We start from the raw sequence: 14793 nt of genomic DNA, 5'->3' as shown, positions 1-14793 counted from the left end.
CATTTGAAACCTTTATCTTGTATATATTGTTACATTTATTTTAATATTATATTTCTATTTATTATAAGACTTTGGAGTTAGTTTTTTGGAGTTAGTAGAGTTAAATGATATTATAATTAAAAAGGAGTCTCAGTGTCTCTTATTAAAAATTTGAGAGTCTACATGATTATTTTCTCAAACTTTAGGAGTGTAGGTAACATTTTTTCTTTTTATATATTTATTGTTTTTTTTAATAATGAGTTTAATGAATTTCCTTGGTTCGGGCATTTAGTTAATTTCCTACATTCAATTGGGAATTTTTGCTTAATTTAATTTTTACAATTGGGCTAAAATTTATAAAAAGTTGAGATATTTTTAATATAATTTGAACTTAAATTAATGAAATAATTAATCCATTAAAGACAAATCTATAATTCTAAATGAACAAAATAAAACATATCTTCTTGAATTTTCGGGGCTAGTTATCCCCTCAAGTCCCTTAGTGGCTCCGCCACTGAGCATGTCACCTTATCGAAAAAATCTTAAATATTCTAACAATAATTTTTTTTATTCACTCATTGACATGTATATCTTTTAAACAATTATGGGAATGTTCGTGCACACGTGGCAATTAGTAAATTCACGCATGAACGCCAAAGACTTCCTTTGCCCTGTTGATTATATACACTAATTAAGTGGATTCAGAACCCTCAAATTAATATATTCCCTTATAAATTTGAATCCTTATCCTCTTTTACTTTCTCTACAACAGGCTAAATTAATTGGAATTTTTCTTTGTAGGCTCAGCTATAAGAATTATTCATATAATTATTTGTCTTAACTGACATGATATAAATCTCTTGTGCATAGTGAATGCGAAATAACTCATTAACAATAAATAATAAGGTCAATTAATTATGTGGTAATCAATCAATAATGACACATGAATTAAGATACAATATATACTTTGAATTTACTATTAAGGCTTTTGGCTGTTATATTGTCAATCTTCTTAATCCTTTCGATTATATAGCTAAAGTTAAGCTGGAGAATTGGAGGGTTGGAAGGACAAATTACCGTCAATTAGGGGTCGAGTCCAATTGATAAAATCAGTTTTCATTATCTATTAGCATTGTCTCTTTGATTGATTGATTTATTTGGTTGGGGGGGGGGGGGGGCGCAGATTTTAAATTGACTTTGTAACTCGTACCTCCCTATAATTTTAAAATCACAGAGTCAGCCCTTTGAGCCTTGGTCCCCTATGATCTAATTTATCGATTTTCTAAGGTTTGGCCAAGTCCGAGGGAGGCTCTTCCTATGCTTGCTGCTCATAATCGGTGGATTGTTGGGTATGGTCGGACTTCGGAGCATTAACTTTTGGCTTCATAAATGGCATTTACCAATAATTTGCAACTATAGGTGGAAATACTTCGTGCAATTACAGTTGGGTTAGCTAGGTACATTGGAACTACGCAGCCCGCCAGCACTGTTGCAATATGGTTTCATCCATTTCTATCTAATCAAAAGTTCATAGTTATTTTTCATTTTTTTTTTTGTGTTAATTGATTGAATAGGAATTAATATATAATTAGATGTAGGAAGAGGAAGAGTCACTAATCATGATCATTTGACCAAAGGCATGCAATTTTGCCTGGAGAGTGAACTCTCTGATAAGACATATATTAATAGGTCTATGAAAATATTCATTTTGCTTCTTTAAAACGAAAGCAATATGTTTTATTTTATTTTATCACTATCAAGAGAACAACTGAAATACAACTGGGTTCGGTTGAAAAAAGAGGAGGATAAAAATTCACAAAACTGAAATTATTTGGGTAATAAATGAATTTTATTAAACTTAAGGACTTTATTAATATTTTATACTACAACACTTATGGCCTACGCTTTATTAATGCAACAACAAGGAGCTTAGGGGTGTTTATAGTATCCTAAAACTAATAAAACTACAAATATTAAATTACAAAAATTTAACAACCACATTTTATAAATATTTCTAAATATTCAAGAAATATCTAGACTTAAATATTTTTACCTCCATTAGATATTTTCTAAATTAGAACTATCTCTCATTCTCTACACAACTCTTGAATCTTCTATGGTTTGGGCTTTAAACTTGGGCTTAGACAAATTTAATTGGTTAGTATCATGAAATTAGTGTTGGACTTTTTAATACTCTCCTCAACACCAATTTTCATCCTTCGATCCATATTGAGCTGCTGGCTGAACTTTTCAAATTTTCTAGTACTAAGACTTTTTCTAAACAAATTCACAACTTGATTGTTTGTCTTGGTGTACCGTATCTCAACTTCATCTTGTACGACCTTTCCGTTGATGAAGTGATAATGGACCTCTACATGCTTAGTTCTTGCAAGGAAAACTAGACTTTCCACCAAGCTGATTGCCGATTGATAATCGGAATACAATGGTACTACAAAATCTACTGGTTGGTGTAAATCATCATCAACTGCATCAACTAAGTGCTCTCTTGAGCTGCCATTGCTGCTACTTTATACTATACTTTTGTGGTTGATAATGATATAGTTGATTGTCTCTTATTACACCAAAAAACTGCTCTAAACCCAATTCAAAAACATACCCAGTAGTTGATCTTCTTGTATCATGATCTCTGGCGTAGTCAACGCCACAATAGCCAGTTAACTTGCAACTTTCACCTTTCTTGTATAATAGGTTGTAGTTGATTGTACTTTTCATATATCTTAGTATTTGTCGAACCATTTCCAAGTGAGGCTTCTTTAGATTTTGCATGTACCGACTCATTACACCCACTGTATATAAAATGTTTGTTCCAGTCAATGTTAGGTCGATTAAACTTCTTACCAATTGTTGATATACTGTTCCATCTTGTAAATCTCTGCATTCATGTACGCACAATTTTGCATTGACTTCTATTGGAATTGAGATTGGCTTGCATTCCAACATTCCAAACTTCTTTAGCAAGTCTTTGGCATATTTTTGTTGGCAAAGAAATATCTCCTTTTCTATTCCATCAACCTCTAGACCACAGAAGTGCTTACGCTAAACAAGCTCTTTCATCTAAAAGCGAATTAATAAATTTTCTCTTGTTCACCAAGTTTCTTCTTCATCATCACCAATAAGAATCAAATTATCCATGTACACCAGTATAATTGCTAACTTTTATTCACTAGCTTTGATGAATAAGTTAGAGTCTGCATGTGCTACTGAATAGCCATTTTGAGTTAGAAATTCAGCAATCTTATCATACGATGTCCTTAGTGCTTGGTTTAAGCCATAAAGTGTCTTTTTCAGCTTGCATACAAACTCTGGATGGGCTTGATTCTCAAATCCTTTCGGTTAGTTAATGTAGATCTCTCGATCTAATTCTCCTTGTAGGAAGGCACTTTTTACATCCATCTGCCACAATTTCTAATCCTTACTAGTTGCGAGTATAAGTAGGACTTTTACTGTTGTGACCTTTGCTACCGGCTAAACATTTCGTCATGATCTAGCCTATATTGTTGTGAAAATCCTTGAGTTACCAACTGACCTTTGTACCTTTGAACTGAACCATCTGGGCACTTTTTAATCTTGTACACCCATTTGCATGTTATTGGCTTTGCATCCTTTGGTTTTGAAACCAAATCCCAAGTTTGATTTTGCTTCAGTGTGACAACTTCTTCTTTTATCGCCTTCAACCAAGGAGAATCCTCTGCTGGTTCTTTAGATGTCTCAAGTTCTTTTATTTTTTTTCTTCTTCTGCCACCCCTACATTAGTGTACATGAGATTTGACTTTCTCATTCTTTTAGATCTTTGAAGTTGACATTTAGGAGTTCTTAGTTCTAGTTCACTTGCTTCGTCGTTTTCAATAGTGCTCTGGTGAACACATGTCTTTCAAGTGCTTTGCGCCTCATCATGCTCAATATTATTGCCACTTTGATCATTAATATCTTCATATTCTTCTTGGCTGAGGTGAATTTTGATAATTCATTCTTTTATTTGATCTTCAATTTCTTTTGAATCTCGTAACTCTTCTTTTTCTGAAGACTACCACAAAGATGCTTTGTCAAACACAATATTTCATATTGTGTAGCACTGTTCATTGGTAGGATCACAACTCTATCCTTTCCTCTAGCTGTCATACCCTACAAAGATAGAACAAATCGCCTTGTCAAATTTGCTTAATAAGTAGTTTGACACGAAGACATAACACATACAACCAAATACACAAAAGTGGTTGACTGTAAGCTTCACATTCCACAGTTGTTTGTAAGGTGATATGAATCTAATTTTTGGTTGAGGAAGTCTATTTATCACATGAGTCACCGTTTTCATTGCTTCAACCTAAAACCTCTTTAGTACATTCTTGGCATGTATCATACTCTTACATATCTTTGTTAGATGTCAACTCTTTCGTTCTGCTATGCCATTCTATTATGGCATTTTGGTACAAGTGAACTGATGGCGTATTTTATAATTTCGAAGATATTGGGAAAACTCATGTGATGTATACTCTCTTTCGTTATCTGTTTGTAGGCAGTAAACTTTTTTCCCTACTTCTTGTTCGACTATGTCTCTAAATTTCTTAAACTTTTAAAAAGTACCAAATTTTTCTTTCATAAAGAAGACCCAGACATCAATGAATGTGACCACGTATCACATGCCAGTAATAGAAGGTTGCTTGACATGACTAAACACATTAAAGTGTATTAGCTCTAATGGTTTTTTTTTCTCTGAACTTTAACTCTTCATATGAGAGGTGGTAAGCCTTGCCATATTGACACCCTGCACACACTGTGTCTATTCTTATATTAAGTTGAGGCAGACCTCTGAGCATTGACTTGTTCATCGTCACCTTCAACTTGTGATAACTAACATGTCCCAACTAAGCTTGCCATAAATCTATTGTCTCGTCCTTCAAGTCTTTTCCACTTACGCATACTCTGTTAACAATACATAGACTGACTCTCACCTTCATCCTTCCATAATAGGTGTCCCCGAGATCTTTAGGTCTTGATACACTTTGAGATCTTAAGGATCGAACAAGACATAGTTGCGTGATAATGTTAGTTGTCATACTAAATGTAGATTTTTCTTCATACATGGGACATAATATGCATCTTGAAATGCCACTTTATGTGGACCATGGCGAGATGTAATTACTATACTGCCAATATTGGCTATTGTTAATCGTGAATTATTTGTTGTTACTACTAGGCAACCTCTATTGTACTTAGTCATGTCTTGTAACTTCTCTATATCATCAGTCATGTGATTTGAATACCCTAAGTCAACAATCCAATCATGCTCGTAGTTAATTCGACCAAGTTTTGCGACTGTGAGGGCTAGCTCCTCTTCCTCAATGGCAATTGATGCTTCGGCTTCCCATTCCTATTGTCACTATCCTTTTTCTGATTGGAAGTGGCGACATTACCCTCTTTAAATTTTTCTTAGACCAACAATCTTTCTCTATATGGTCCCTCTTTCCGCAATTGTAGCAATACCTTTTGAACTTTTTCTTTAGCTTGTATTGGCCACCATTTCCGCGATTCCTTTGTGCTCCCCCTATCTGTGAGCTATCTTCTTATTGATGACCTATTGACATATCAACAACTCCTTTAGATTCCCTACCACTATGTCGTCTGAAACAATGTCTCTTCTTATCAGTGAAGAATGCTTCCTCGTCATTCTTTATTGAGGCCTCACTCATTTGCCTTTCAATTGCTGCTTAATTAGCAAGCAAGTTTTCAAATTCCTCAATGGTTGTTGAGTTGGCTAACCTTGGATAGCTGTAATAAAAATCTTAAACTCGAGCCTCAAACCGTCGACAATAATTCTCTTCATTCTAGATTTAGAAATTGTAACAGTAAGGTCTAGCTCAGAAATTTCATGGCATAAAAAAATGACTATACTAGGGTGTATGAAAAAATAAAACATAATTGTCTTTTTGTTAAAATATTAAGGTTATAATAATAACTTTAAAAATGTGTCGTGGCTTATTTAATAAGTTGCTTTAAAAAAGCAACCCGCTCCTTTCTTTTAAAAGCTACTATCAAATGAAAAAACTTAGTGCCTGCTTGATATGCCTTATCTAATGGTCATAAGTGATTATTTTATCATATAAGCTTTTTTCAATTTTTTTGTGTTATTTAATTGTCCTTTTAATAAACCTTTTGGAGATTAAATGCCCTCAAAATAAATGTATCCCCTTGAAATTAAACATTGATTAATTAATCTCTTACTTTAAATCAATCGTTTATTTTACCAACAAGAGGCCATGTATTTTATTAGTAAGAGACCACACCAACATGGCTTTTCTTTATAAATCAAAATAAGACATATTGGTTATAATTACTTATGTATCCCAACTTTACTAACATATTTCTCAAAAATTGAGGAGGACTAAACTGCTCAAAATTGAAACTATTTAGGTCATAGAAAAATTTTACTAAACTGAAAGACTTTATTAATAGTTTACAAGAAAGACACTATAATATTCAGGGCTCACTTTTCTTTTTCTCTTCTAATTCTTCACTCTTCACTTGACGCCTATAAAACAATGCTTAGGGGTTTTTGTAGTAACCTCATTAGATATTTTTAGATTAGAAATATCTCTCTTTCTCTACATAATTCTTGAATCTTCCATGAATTGAGCCCTCAACTTGAGCTTGGACAAATATAATTAGATTGCATTATGAAATTGGTGTTGGACTTTTAACATAATTGGGATGCATAATATATATTTAAATTGACGTGGCATCGAACATGTCTTCTTGATAGTGATGCAAAATTAACACATTAATAGTAAGTGCTAATGGCCAATTCCTCGTGGACTTGGAACAGAGTGCAAAATTCGGTGATCTGCGTTCTTGCTAGTGTTAGCTTGAAGAGCAAAGAGACACTCAGCATCAGCAGCAGCGGCCATTTCATAATGACTTTTGGGGATTATGGCACTTAGAACCACACCGTCCTTCAAATTCAAGCAAGGCACCTCTGTCTTCTGCTTGCTCAATAACTTTCTAGCTTCCAAAGATGGAAAATTGAAAACTAAAGCTAAGACGAAGACAATCAGAAAAATAGAGTTGAAACGAGCCATGGATGTAGATTAATATGGAACAAACTTAGATATATACTATAATTTTGAGGATGAGTTTAAGTTAACGAATGTGTACGTGGGATAGTGAGTATTAGTGGATATATTTATATGTGTGCGTGTGTGTGCGTGTGCGCACATATATGGCTTTGAGAAAGGAGAGGCGTGAGGATAAAGAACTAAGGTTAATTAGCTAGTAGCTCAAGTCAGCAATTTTTAAATTTTCAAAGGTATATAATTTGGGTTAGGTACATTTGAACTATGCAGCCGGCGGCCAATAATATTGCTAGTAAGAACTGGTTTCATCCATGCATGCATGATTCTCCTATTGCTGCCTGCAAACACCTAGAATTTTGCATGCATATTCAACAGTTCAAAATATATTGATTGATTCAATTGGTAATATATCTTTTCACTTTGAATATATAGTGCATGAAATAAGACAGGGTGTGAGGTGACTTTGATATGGTACCTTGTGTTAAATATGATGGATTTTGGCATATAATAAATTATTGTTATATCGATATATATACTATTCAGAAAAGAAAAATATAACTTTTTTTTTCTCTGTATTATCTTTTTGTGCATACAAATTTTCATTTTTGTAAAACATGTTAACTTCCTCTTCTTTCAAAGGAACAAATTTTCAGCAAATACATTATTATTTGTTGGGCTGAATATATATCTCACGTATCATTATCGAATAACAGTTGATCTCTTTGGTAATAGTATATTCAGTTAACGGTAACATTATATTTATGTGGCTTGAGTGTAAGACTTCACTTCCATAAGCCGATCAGGAGTCAAAGAATCAAGTAGGCAGGATATTTTATTGACTTTTTTCAGGTCATTCTTTTTCATGAAGTGTTCGCTAAAATTATGACATTTAATACTCATTATTCAGTAATTAAAAAAAGATATAATTTGTAAGAAATCCATATGCTGTGATTCTAACAAACCCTGATTGGGTTGATTAGCACCTCCTCTTTTTAACTCTAAGGTGAAGTGTCAAATTGTGGGATTGAGTGGGAATGTGGGATTGTGTTGAGTTTTGGTTGTATTGTATATAGTATTCAAGTAGCAGTTGATCTCAAATAATTAAGTTCATGTTGGAGGCTCCAACAACAAAAGTAATGATGGGCACTACAAAATTTTAACCAAATTGAAATTCATTACCCAATCTTAGTCTGTGGTATTTCAAGAATAAGCCTAATACACAGGCTGGTATAGAGGCATCCACAACATCTATAATAGGTAGAATGGTGAATCGTTAAGTCCAAATAGGGTAAGTGAGCATAATAGAGCTTAAGGGAAACCTTGCTAAATAGATAACACATGAATGGGGTCTTTACTCAATAATTATTACCTTTTGTTTCCAGAACATCAATATAGTGGTTCCGATTTAAACTTTCCAAAAAATTCAAATTAGGAGATGACTGGTTAGCTGAAGTTGAATTCCCTACCTGCAAGTCATAAGATGAATATGAAACATCTAACTGGCATGACAGGCCAAATGAATATCTCCCATGAAAATTACTTCACAAACCATTCAGAACTGCAATCACTTTCTTATTGAAGCTACCAAAGTTATACAACTTGACCTCTCTAATGTATTATCACTTTCTTTCACAAACGAAAATGAACAAGGTGGCTGGTGCGCTAAAACCTGTGCACACTAAAGAAACTACAGACATGTGCGTGGTGATTGGTGAAAGTACAGAGTTGTATGTAGAGATATTTGCCTTTGGGAAAAATTGAGACTTTAGCTAACACATCTAGCCAACAAGAAAATACGCTTTCACTTCTAACCCTGAAATATTAGTAATCAGAATCTCAAAGTTAGGGCCTAATCAAGGATTCAACAAGCTGAGAGGCCCTTGAGAACCTGTCATCCTTATACATCTAAGAAATCACAGTTCTCCATGTATCAAAATCAATAACATTCCCTTTCGTCAGGGTACTCAAAACCGTCCAAAGAACCTCCACATTCTCCATCTCACACAGCTGATCCACAAATAAATGTATACGAGCAGAGCGTGGTACAAAACCTTTCAAAAGCATCTCATCCAAATTAAAGCAGCTTCCTCAGCTGCATCCCATCACATAGCCCATCAAAAAATATCCTATAAGAAACAACATCAGCATTACAAACTTTGTCTAGGCATATCCTCGGACAATTCTTCTGTCTCACTGCATTTTCCCTCCTTACACAACCTACGAAGTATAACCAATCTCATAATTCTTGAAAACTGTAAATGCTGCTTCAAAATCCTCTCTTTACGAAACCCACTAATCAATGCATTAAAGGTCACAGAATTTCGCTTGCACCCATGCTCCTACCTTTCCTTTAAAATTGCAGTAACTTCGTTTTTCCTTCCTGCCTTAAGAGGCGCACTGATCAACATATATACACCCGCGTCCAGCCAAAGTCAACTCACCAACCGCACAAAGCCCTTTTATCAATGATGCAGAGACTTGTCCATCAGGCTTCACACTATACACTTTCATCGTATCCTCCTTCAACTTTAACGCCTCATCTACCCTCAACTCCGAAAAAATACTGTAAAATATCCCACAAGTGACAACAGTTGGCAGCAATCTTCTTTTAAGCATTTCATCAAACATCTCCGCGCATCCTCTAAGTCCCCAACTTACAACAGAACCGTGCATCCATATATTATGCTACAAGCATCTGGGCTCACATATTTCTCCATAATTTGAAACAATTCCTTCATTCTATCAAGATTTCCACACGTTAATAGCACATTCAGCAGCGCATTGAAAGATTTGACCGTCCTTTGGACTTTAACCTCGGCATTTCTTCAAACAGTTGGAGTGCGTTTTTAAGTAAAGGCGCACGTCCATAAAAGTTAATAACATTGCAGAAGATTGTCTCCTCGGGATTTGAGTTGGTGAAGAATTTGCTGCATTTCGTCGAACATCTTGGCTCGACCCAGCTTGGAGATGATAACGTCATAGTGAAGGAGATTGTACCGAAAGGGTGCGGAGCTTCAATTTCATTGGAGTAAGGATTAGGGTTTATGAAGAATAACTAAAACTAATTATCAAAAATGAAAAAATTTACCAGTGATTTAACATCTAGTTCGTGCAATATAAATGGACCCAAAAATATGTAATGAAATGTCTTATATTAAAGATCAGTATAAATTATGATTGTTTTTATCTAAAGTTTTAGAGTCTTTTTTTTTTTGTCTGAAATCTAAATGAGTCTGAATTTTTCTAAAGTTTGAATCAGTCTGATTACGAAAATTTAAATAATATATTTATTTTTCTTTTCTAAATATATGAATATAAGTGGCATCTTATTTGTTTTTACAATAAAAACATCTTAAATTTGGTTATTTGACATTTGTGTCCCGGTAAATTAAAATAAAAAAGAGGATTAGATTTTATAATTTAGGAAATAAGTTATTTTACAGATATATTCTTGGAATATAATATTTACTTGTTATTCAGACCTTTTTCGATTCAGATAAAAGTCAAAAAAGTTTACTTTTTCTATTCAGATGTAAATATCTGAAAATCAGATATAAGTTTCAAAAAACAAACAAGCATATTTTAAAAAATGTCTAAAATTAATAAAATTTCAGACTTCAGTCATTTATCAAACAACCCCTTACTCTTATCCCATGTTTGATTGAAAAAATGGATAGGAGAGGAAAAGAATGGAAAAGGAAGAGAGAGAGGAAAAACAAATGAAAAAAGAGAATGAATTATTAGAAAAGCTATTAGCCAGCAATAGAAAATAAAGAAGCAACACAAGATGAAGAATAAAAAGAGAGAGAAATATATTATAGAGTGATTTTATTCATTCCAAGTGTGTGTACAAAACAAAGTGATGAGCTCTCATTTTATAGTTACATAATCACTCCATGAAATAAATATAAAAATTATGAATCATAATTTCTTGTGAGATAGTGGGAGTTATATGGAAGTTAAAGGTTGCTAATGAGAGATAGTGGGGAAACTAAGAGATATATGTTATGAACATCCACATTTATTTTAATAAATTCATAACACCCTCCTTGGATGTTCATTACAAAGAATATGCCTCATTAAAACCTTTACTAAAAAAAAAACCCTTAGGAAAAAATTAGTAAGGGAAAAAGAGTACATTATTTATTGATGTCTTGAATAATTTTGGAGATATAAAGTTGCCTCATTAAAACCTTACTAGGAAAAATCCTATGGGATAAAAACCTAGTGAGGAAAAAGAGTACAACATATAAAATTTCTTCTAAAATAAATTATTTTCCCTAATAAGTATACTCCTCCGCATCTTGACATAGATTCTTCAAGATTTGGAGAAAAATCTTTGAGGTAACGCATATCAATTCTGTGTACCAGCTTTTTGAATGTCGTCGTTGGTAGGGATTTTGTAAATAAATCTGCAAGATTATCACTTGAGCGTATTTGTTGAATATCTATTTCACCATTCTTTTGAAGCTCATGTGTATAAAAGAATTTGGGTGAAATATGCTTGGTCTTATCACCTTCTATATAACCACCTTTAATTTGGGCAATGCATGTTACATTATCCTCATATAATATTGTAGGGTTATTTTTAATTGATGACAATCCACATGTTTCTCGAATATGTTGTATCATTGATTTTAACCAAATGCACTCACGACTTGCTTCATGAATAGTAAGAATTTATGAATGATTTGAAGATGTTGCAACCATTGTTTGTTTCATTGATCGCCATGATACAACACTATTACCAGAGGTAAACAAATAACCCGTTTGAGATCGGGATTTATGTGGATAAGAGAGATATTCAGCATCTACATATCCAATTAGTGGTGACTTTGATCCATTTGGATAAAATAATCTCATGTCAATTGTTCCACGGAGATAGCGAAATACATGCTTTACACCATTCCAATGCCTACGAGTTGGTGCAGAACTATATCTTACTAGTAAATTAATTGAAAATGCAATATTAGGTCATGTACAATTTGCAGGATACATGAGTGCACCAATTGCACTTAAATATGATACTTCAGGACCAAGAATTGCTTCGCCGTCTTCTTTAGGACGAAATGGATCATTTTCTACATCAAATGATCGCACCACCATTGGAGTGCTTAATAGATGGGCTTCATTTATATAAAAACGCTTCAAAACATTTTTAGTATATGTTGACTGATGTAAGAGTATTCCAGTTGGCCAATACTTAATCCATAAGCCAAGACAAATTTTTTTTTTTCTAAGATCTTTCATTCTTTCATTTCAAACTCATTTTTCAAATAAAAAGCTGTTTTTGAAAGCTCTTCAGAAGTCTCAATCAGATTTAAATCATCAACATGTACTGCAACTATCGCAAATCCAATTTCAGATTTTTTAATAAAAACACGAGGGCAAATTAGATTATTTACATATCCTACTTTCAATAAATAGTTGCTTAAGTGATTTTACCACGTGCGCCCAGACTGTTTTAATCCATATAAGGATCGTTGTAGTTTCAAAGAATATAAACTACGAGGTTTTAATTTGTTTACTTCTGGCATTTTAAATCCTTCGAGGATTTTCATATAAATATTTGTATCAATAGAGCCATATAAATATGCAGTCACAACATCCATAAGATGCATATCAAGCCCTTTAGAGGTTACGAGACTAACTAGCAATTGAAATGTAATTGCACCCATAACAGGAGAATATGGCTCCTCATAATCAATGCGAGACCTTAGAGAAAAACCTTGTGTAACTAACCTTGCTTTATATCTCACAATCTCATTTTTTTAATTTCGTTTTCTAAAAAATACTCACTTATAAATAACAGGTTTGACATCTTCAGGTGTCAGGACTACTGGTCCAAATACTTTACGTTTCGCAAGTGAATTTAACTCTGTTTGAATAACATCTTTCCACTTTGGCCAATCATTTCTATGTCGATATTCTTCCACAGTTTTGGGGTTAGGATCATCATCATCATTTATGATATTAAGAGCCACAGTAAATGAAAAAATATCATCAATAATTATTTCATTTCAATCCCAAGATTTTTCTATACCAACAAAACCAATCATAATTTCATCATTTTGTTTCTCTTTAGGAGAAATTGATACTTTCTCAGTTGTTGGCAAATCTTCTTCTGAGTCAATGGGACGAATACTTTTTGATTGATCAATCTCTGTTATTTGATTGGCAGGCAATGACTCTTCAGGAGTGCTAATTTCATTTTCTAACTTTTCTTGTCTTTTCCTCTTCTGGGGAATTTTGTCTTTTGAGCTAATTGGTCTTCCATGTTTCAAACGTACTTTACTTTCATTAGTTTTGTCATGTTGTCCTTCAGGGATCTCAACACGCGATAGGGCATTTTTACCTGGAATATATGATTCTGTTATTTTTCTTAAATCAGTAAATGCATTAGGAATTTGATTTACAATATTTTGCAAATGAATGATCCTTTTAACTTTAAGTTCACTTTTATTTGTATGAGAATCAAGATGAGATAATGATGATGCATGCCATGTAATTTCACGTCGTTCATTTACTTTTGTCTTTTCTCCCCCTAACGATGGGAAAATTTGTTCATCAAAATGGCAATCTGCAAATCGTGCAGTAAAAAGATCTCCAGTTAAAGGTTCAAGATACCGAATTATTGAAGGAGAATAGAAACCAACATAAATTCCAAGTCTTCGTTGCAAACCCATTTTATTTCTTTGTGGGGAAGCAACTGGGACATAACAGCACATCCAAAAATTTTCAAATGAGAAATATTTAGCTGTTGGCCAAAAACAAGTTGTGAAGGTGAATATGTATGATAAGAACTTGGCCGAATGTGAATTAATGATGCAGCATGTGGTATTGCATGTCCCTAGCATGCAAAAGGCAAATTTGATCTAAGAATTAATGGTCTTGCAATTAATTATAAACGCTTAATCAAAGATTCAGCTAAACCATTTTGTGTATGAGTGTGCGCGACAGAATGCTCAACATCAATTCCAATAGACATACAATAATCATGAAAAAAATTTAGATGTAAATTCACCAGCATTATCAAGTCTAACTTTTTAAATAGGAAAATTAGGAAATTGTGCTCTTAATCTAATGATTTGAGCAAGAAATCTAGCAAACGCAACACCACGACTAGAAAGTAGAGAGATATGTGACCATCTAGTTGATGTATCTATTAAGACCAAGAAATAATGAAACAATCTACAACTTGGATGTATAGGGCCACATATATCCCCTTGGATTCTTTCTAAAAACTTAGGAGATTCTAGACTTACTTTAATTGGAGATGGCCGAATTATTAATTTGCCTTGAGAACAAGCAGCACATGGACTTTCATTTGGCAAAAGAATCTTCTGGTCCTTTAATTGATGTCAATGTGAATTTTTTATAATACGACGCATCATGATTGATCCAGGATGCCCAAGTCTATCATGCCAAAGTTTAAAAATCTTTGGATTAGAGAACTTCTGGTTCATTGTAAAATTTATCTCTATTGTTCTTCTATTTGTATGATACAACCCAAACGAAAGAGAAGACAGTTTTTCCAGTACATGCTTCTGGCATGAAATAATTGAAGTAATGCAAAGCAATTTACAATTACTTTCACTAGATGTTTCAATGTGGTATCCATTTTGACGAATATCCTTAAAACTAAGCAGATTTCTGCTGGAGTATAAAGCATCATTTATTTATAATTTTGTACCATTTGGTAACATGATATTAGCTCTTCCGGAGC

The 14793-nt window shown here is 33.4% G+C and overlaps 1 protein-coding gene across 1 annotated transcript; it reads right to left on the bottom strand.

Moving 5' to 3' along the window:
• Positions 1 to 13087: 13087 nt before the first annotated feature.
• LOC127900572 (uncharacterized) lies at positions 13088 to 13753 on the bottom strand. The gene has a single exon (XM_052435726.1). It carries the CDS (start codon positions 13751 to 13753, stop codon positions 13088 to 13090), a length of 666 nt encoding a protein of 221 aa, XP_052291686.1.
• Between the last annotated feature and the right edge of the window lie 1040 nt (positions 13754 to 14793).

Source organism: Citrus sinensis, chromosome 3, assembly GCF_022201045.2.
Source record: "Citrus sinensis cultivar Valencia sweet orange chromosome 3, DVS_A1.0, whole genome shotgun sequence".
Lineage (NCBI taxonomy): Eukaryota > Viridiplantae > Streptophyta > Magnoliopsida > Sapindales > Rutaceae > Citrus > Citrus sinensis.
The sequence above is the reverse complement of the archived record's forward strand: the minus strand, read 5'-3'. Positions and strand labels throughout refer to the sequence as shown.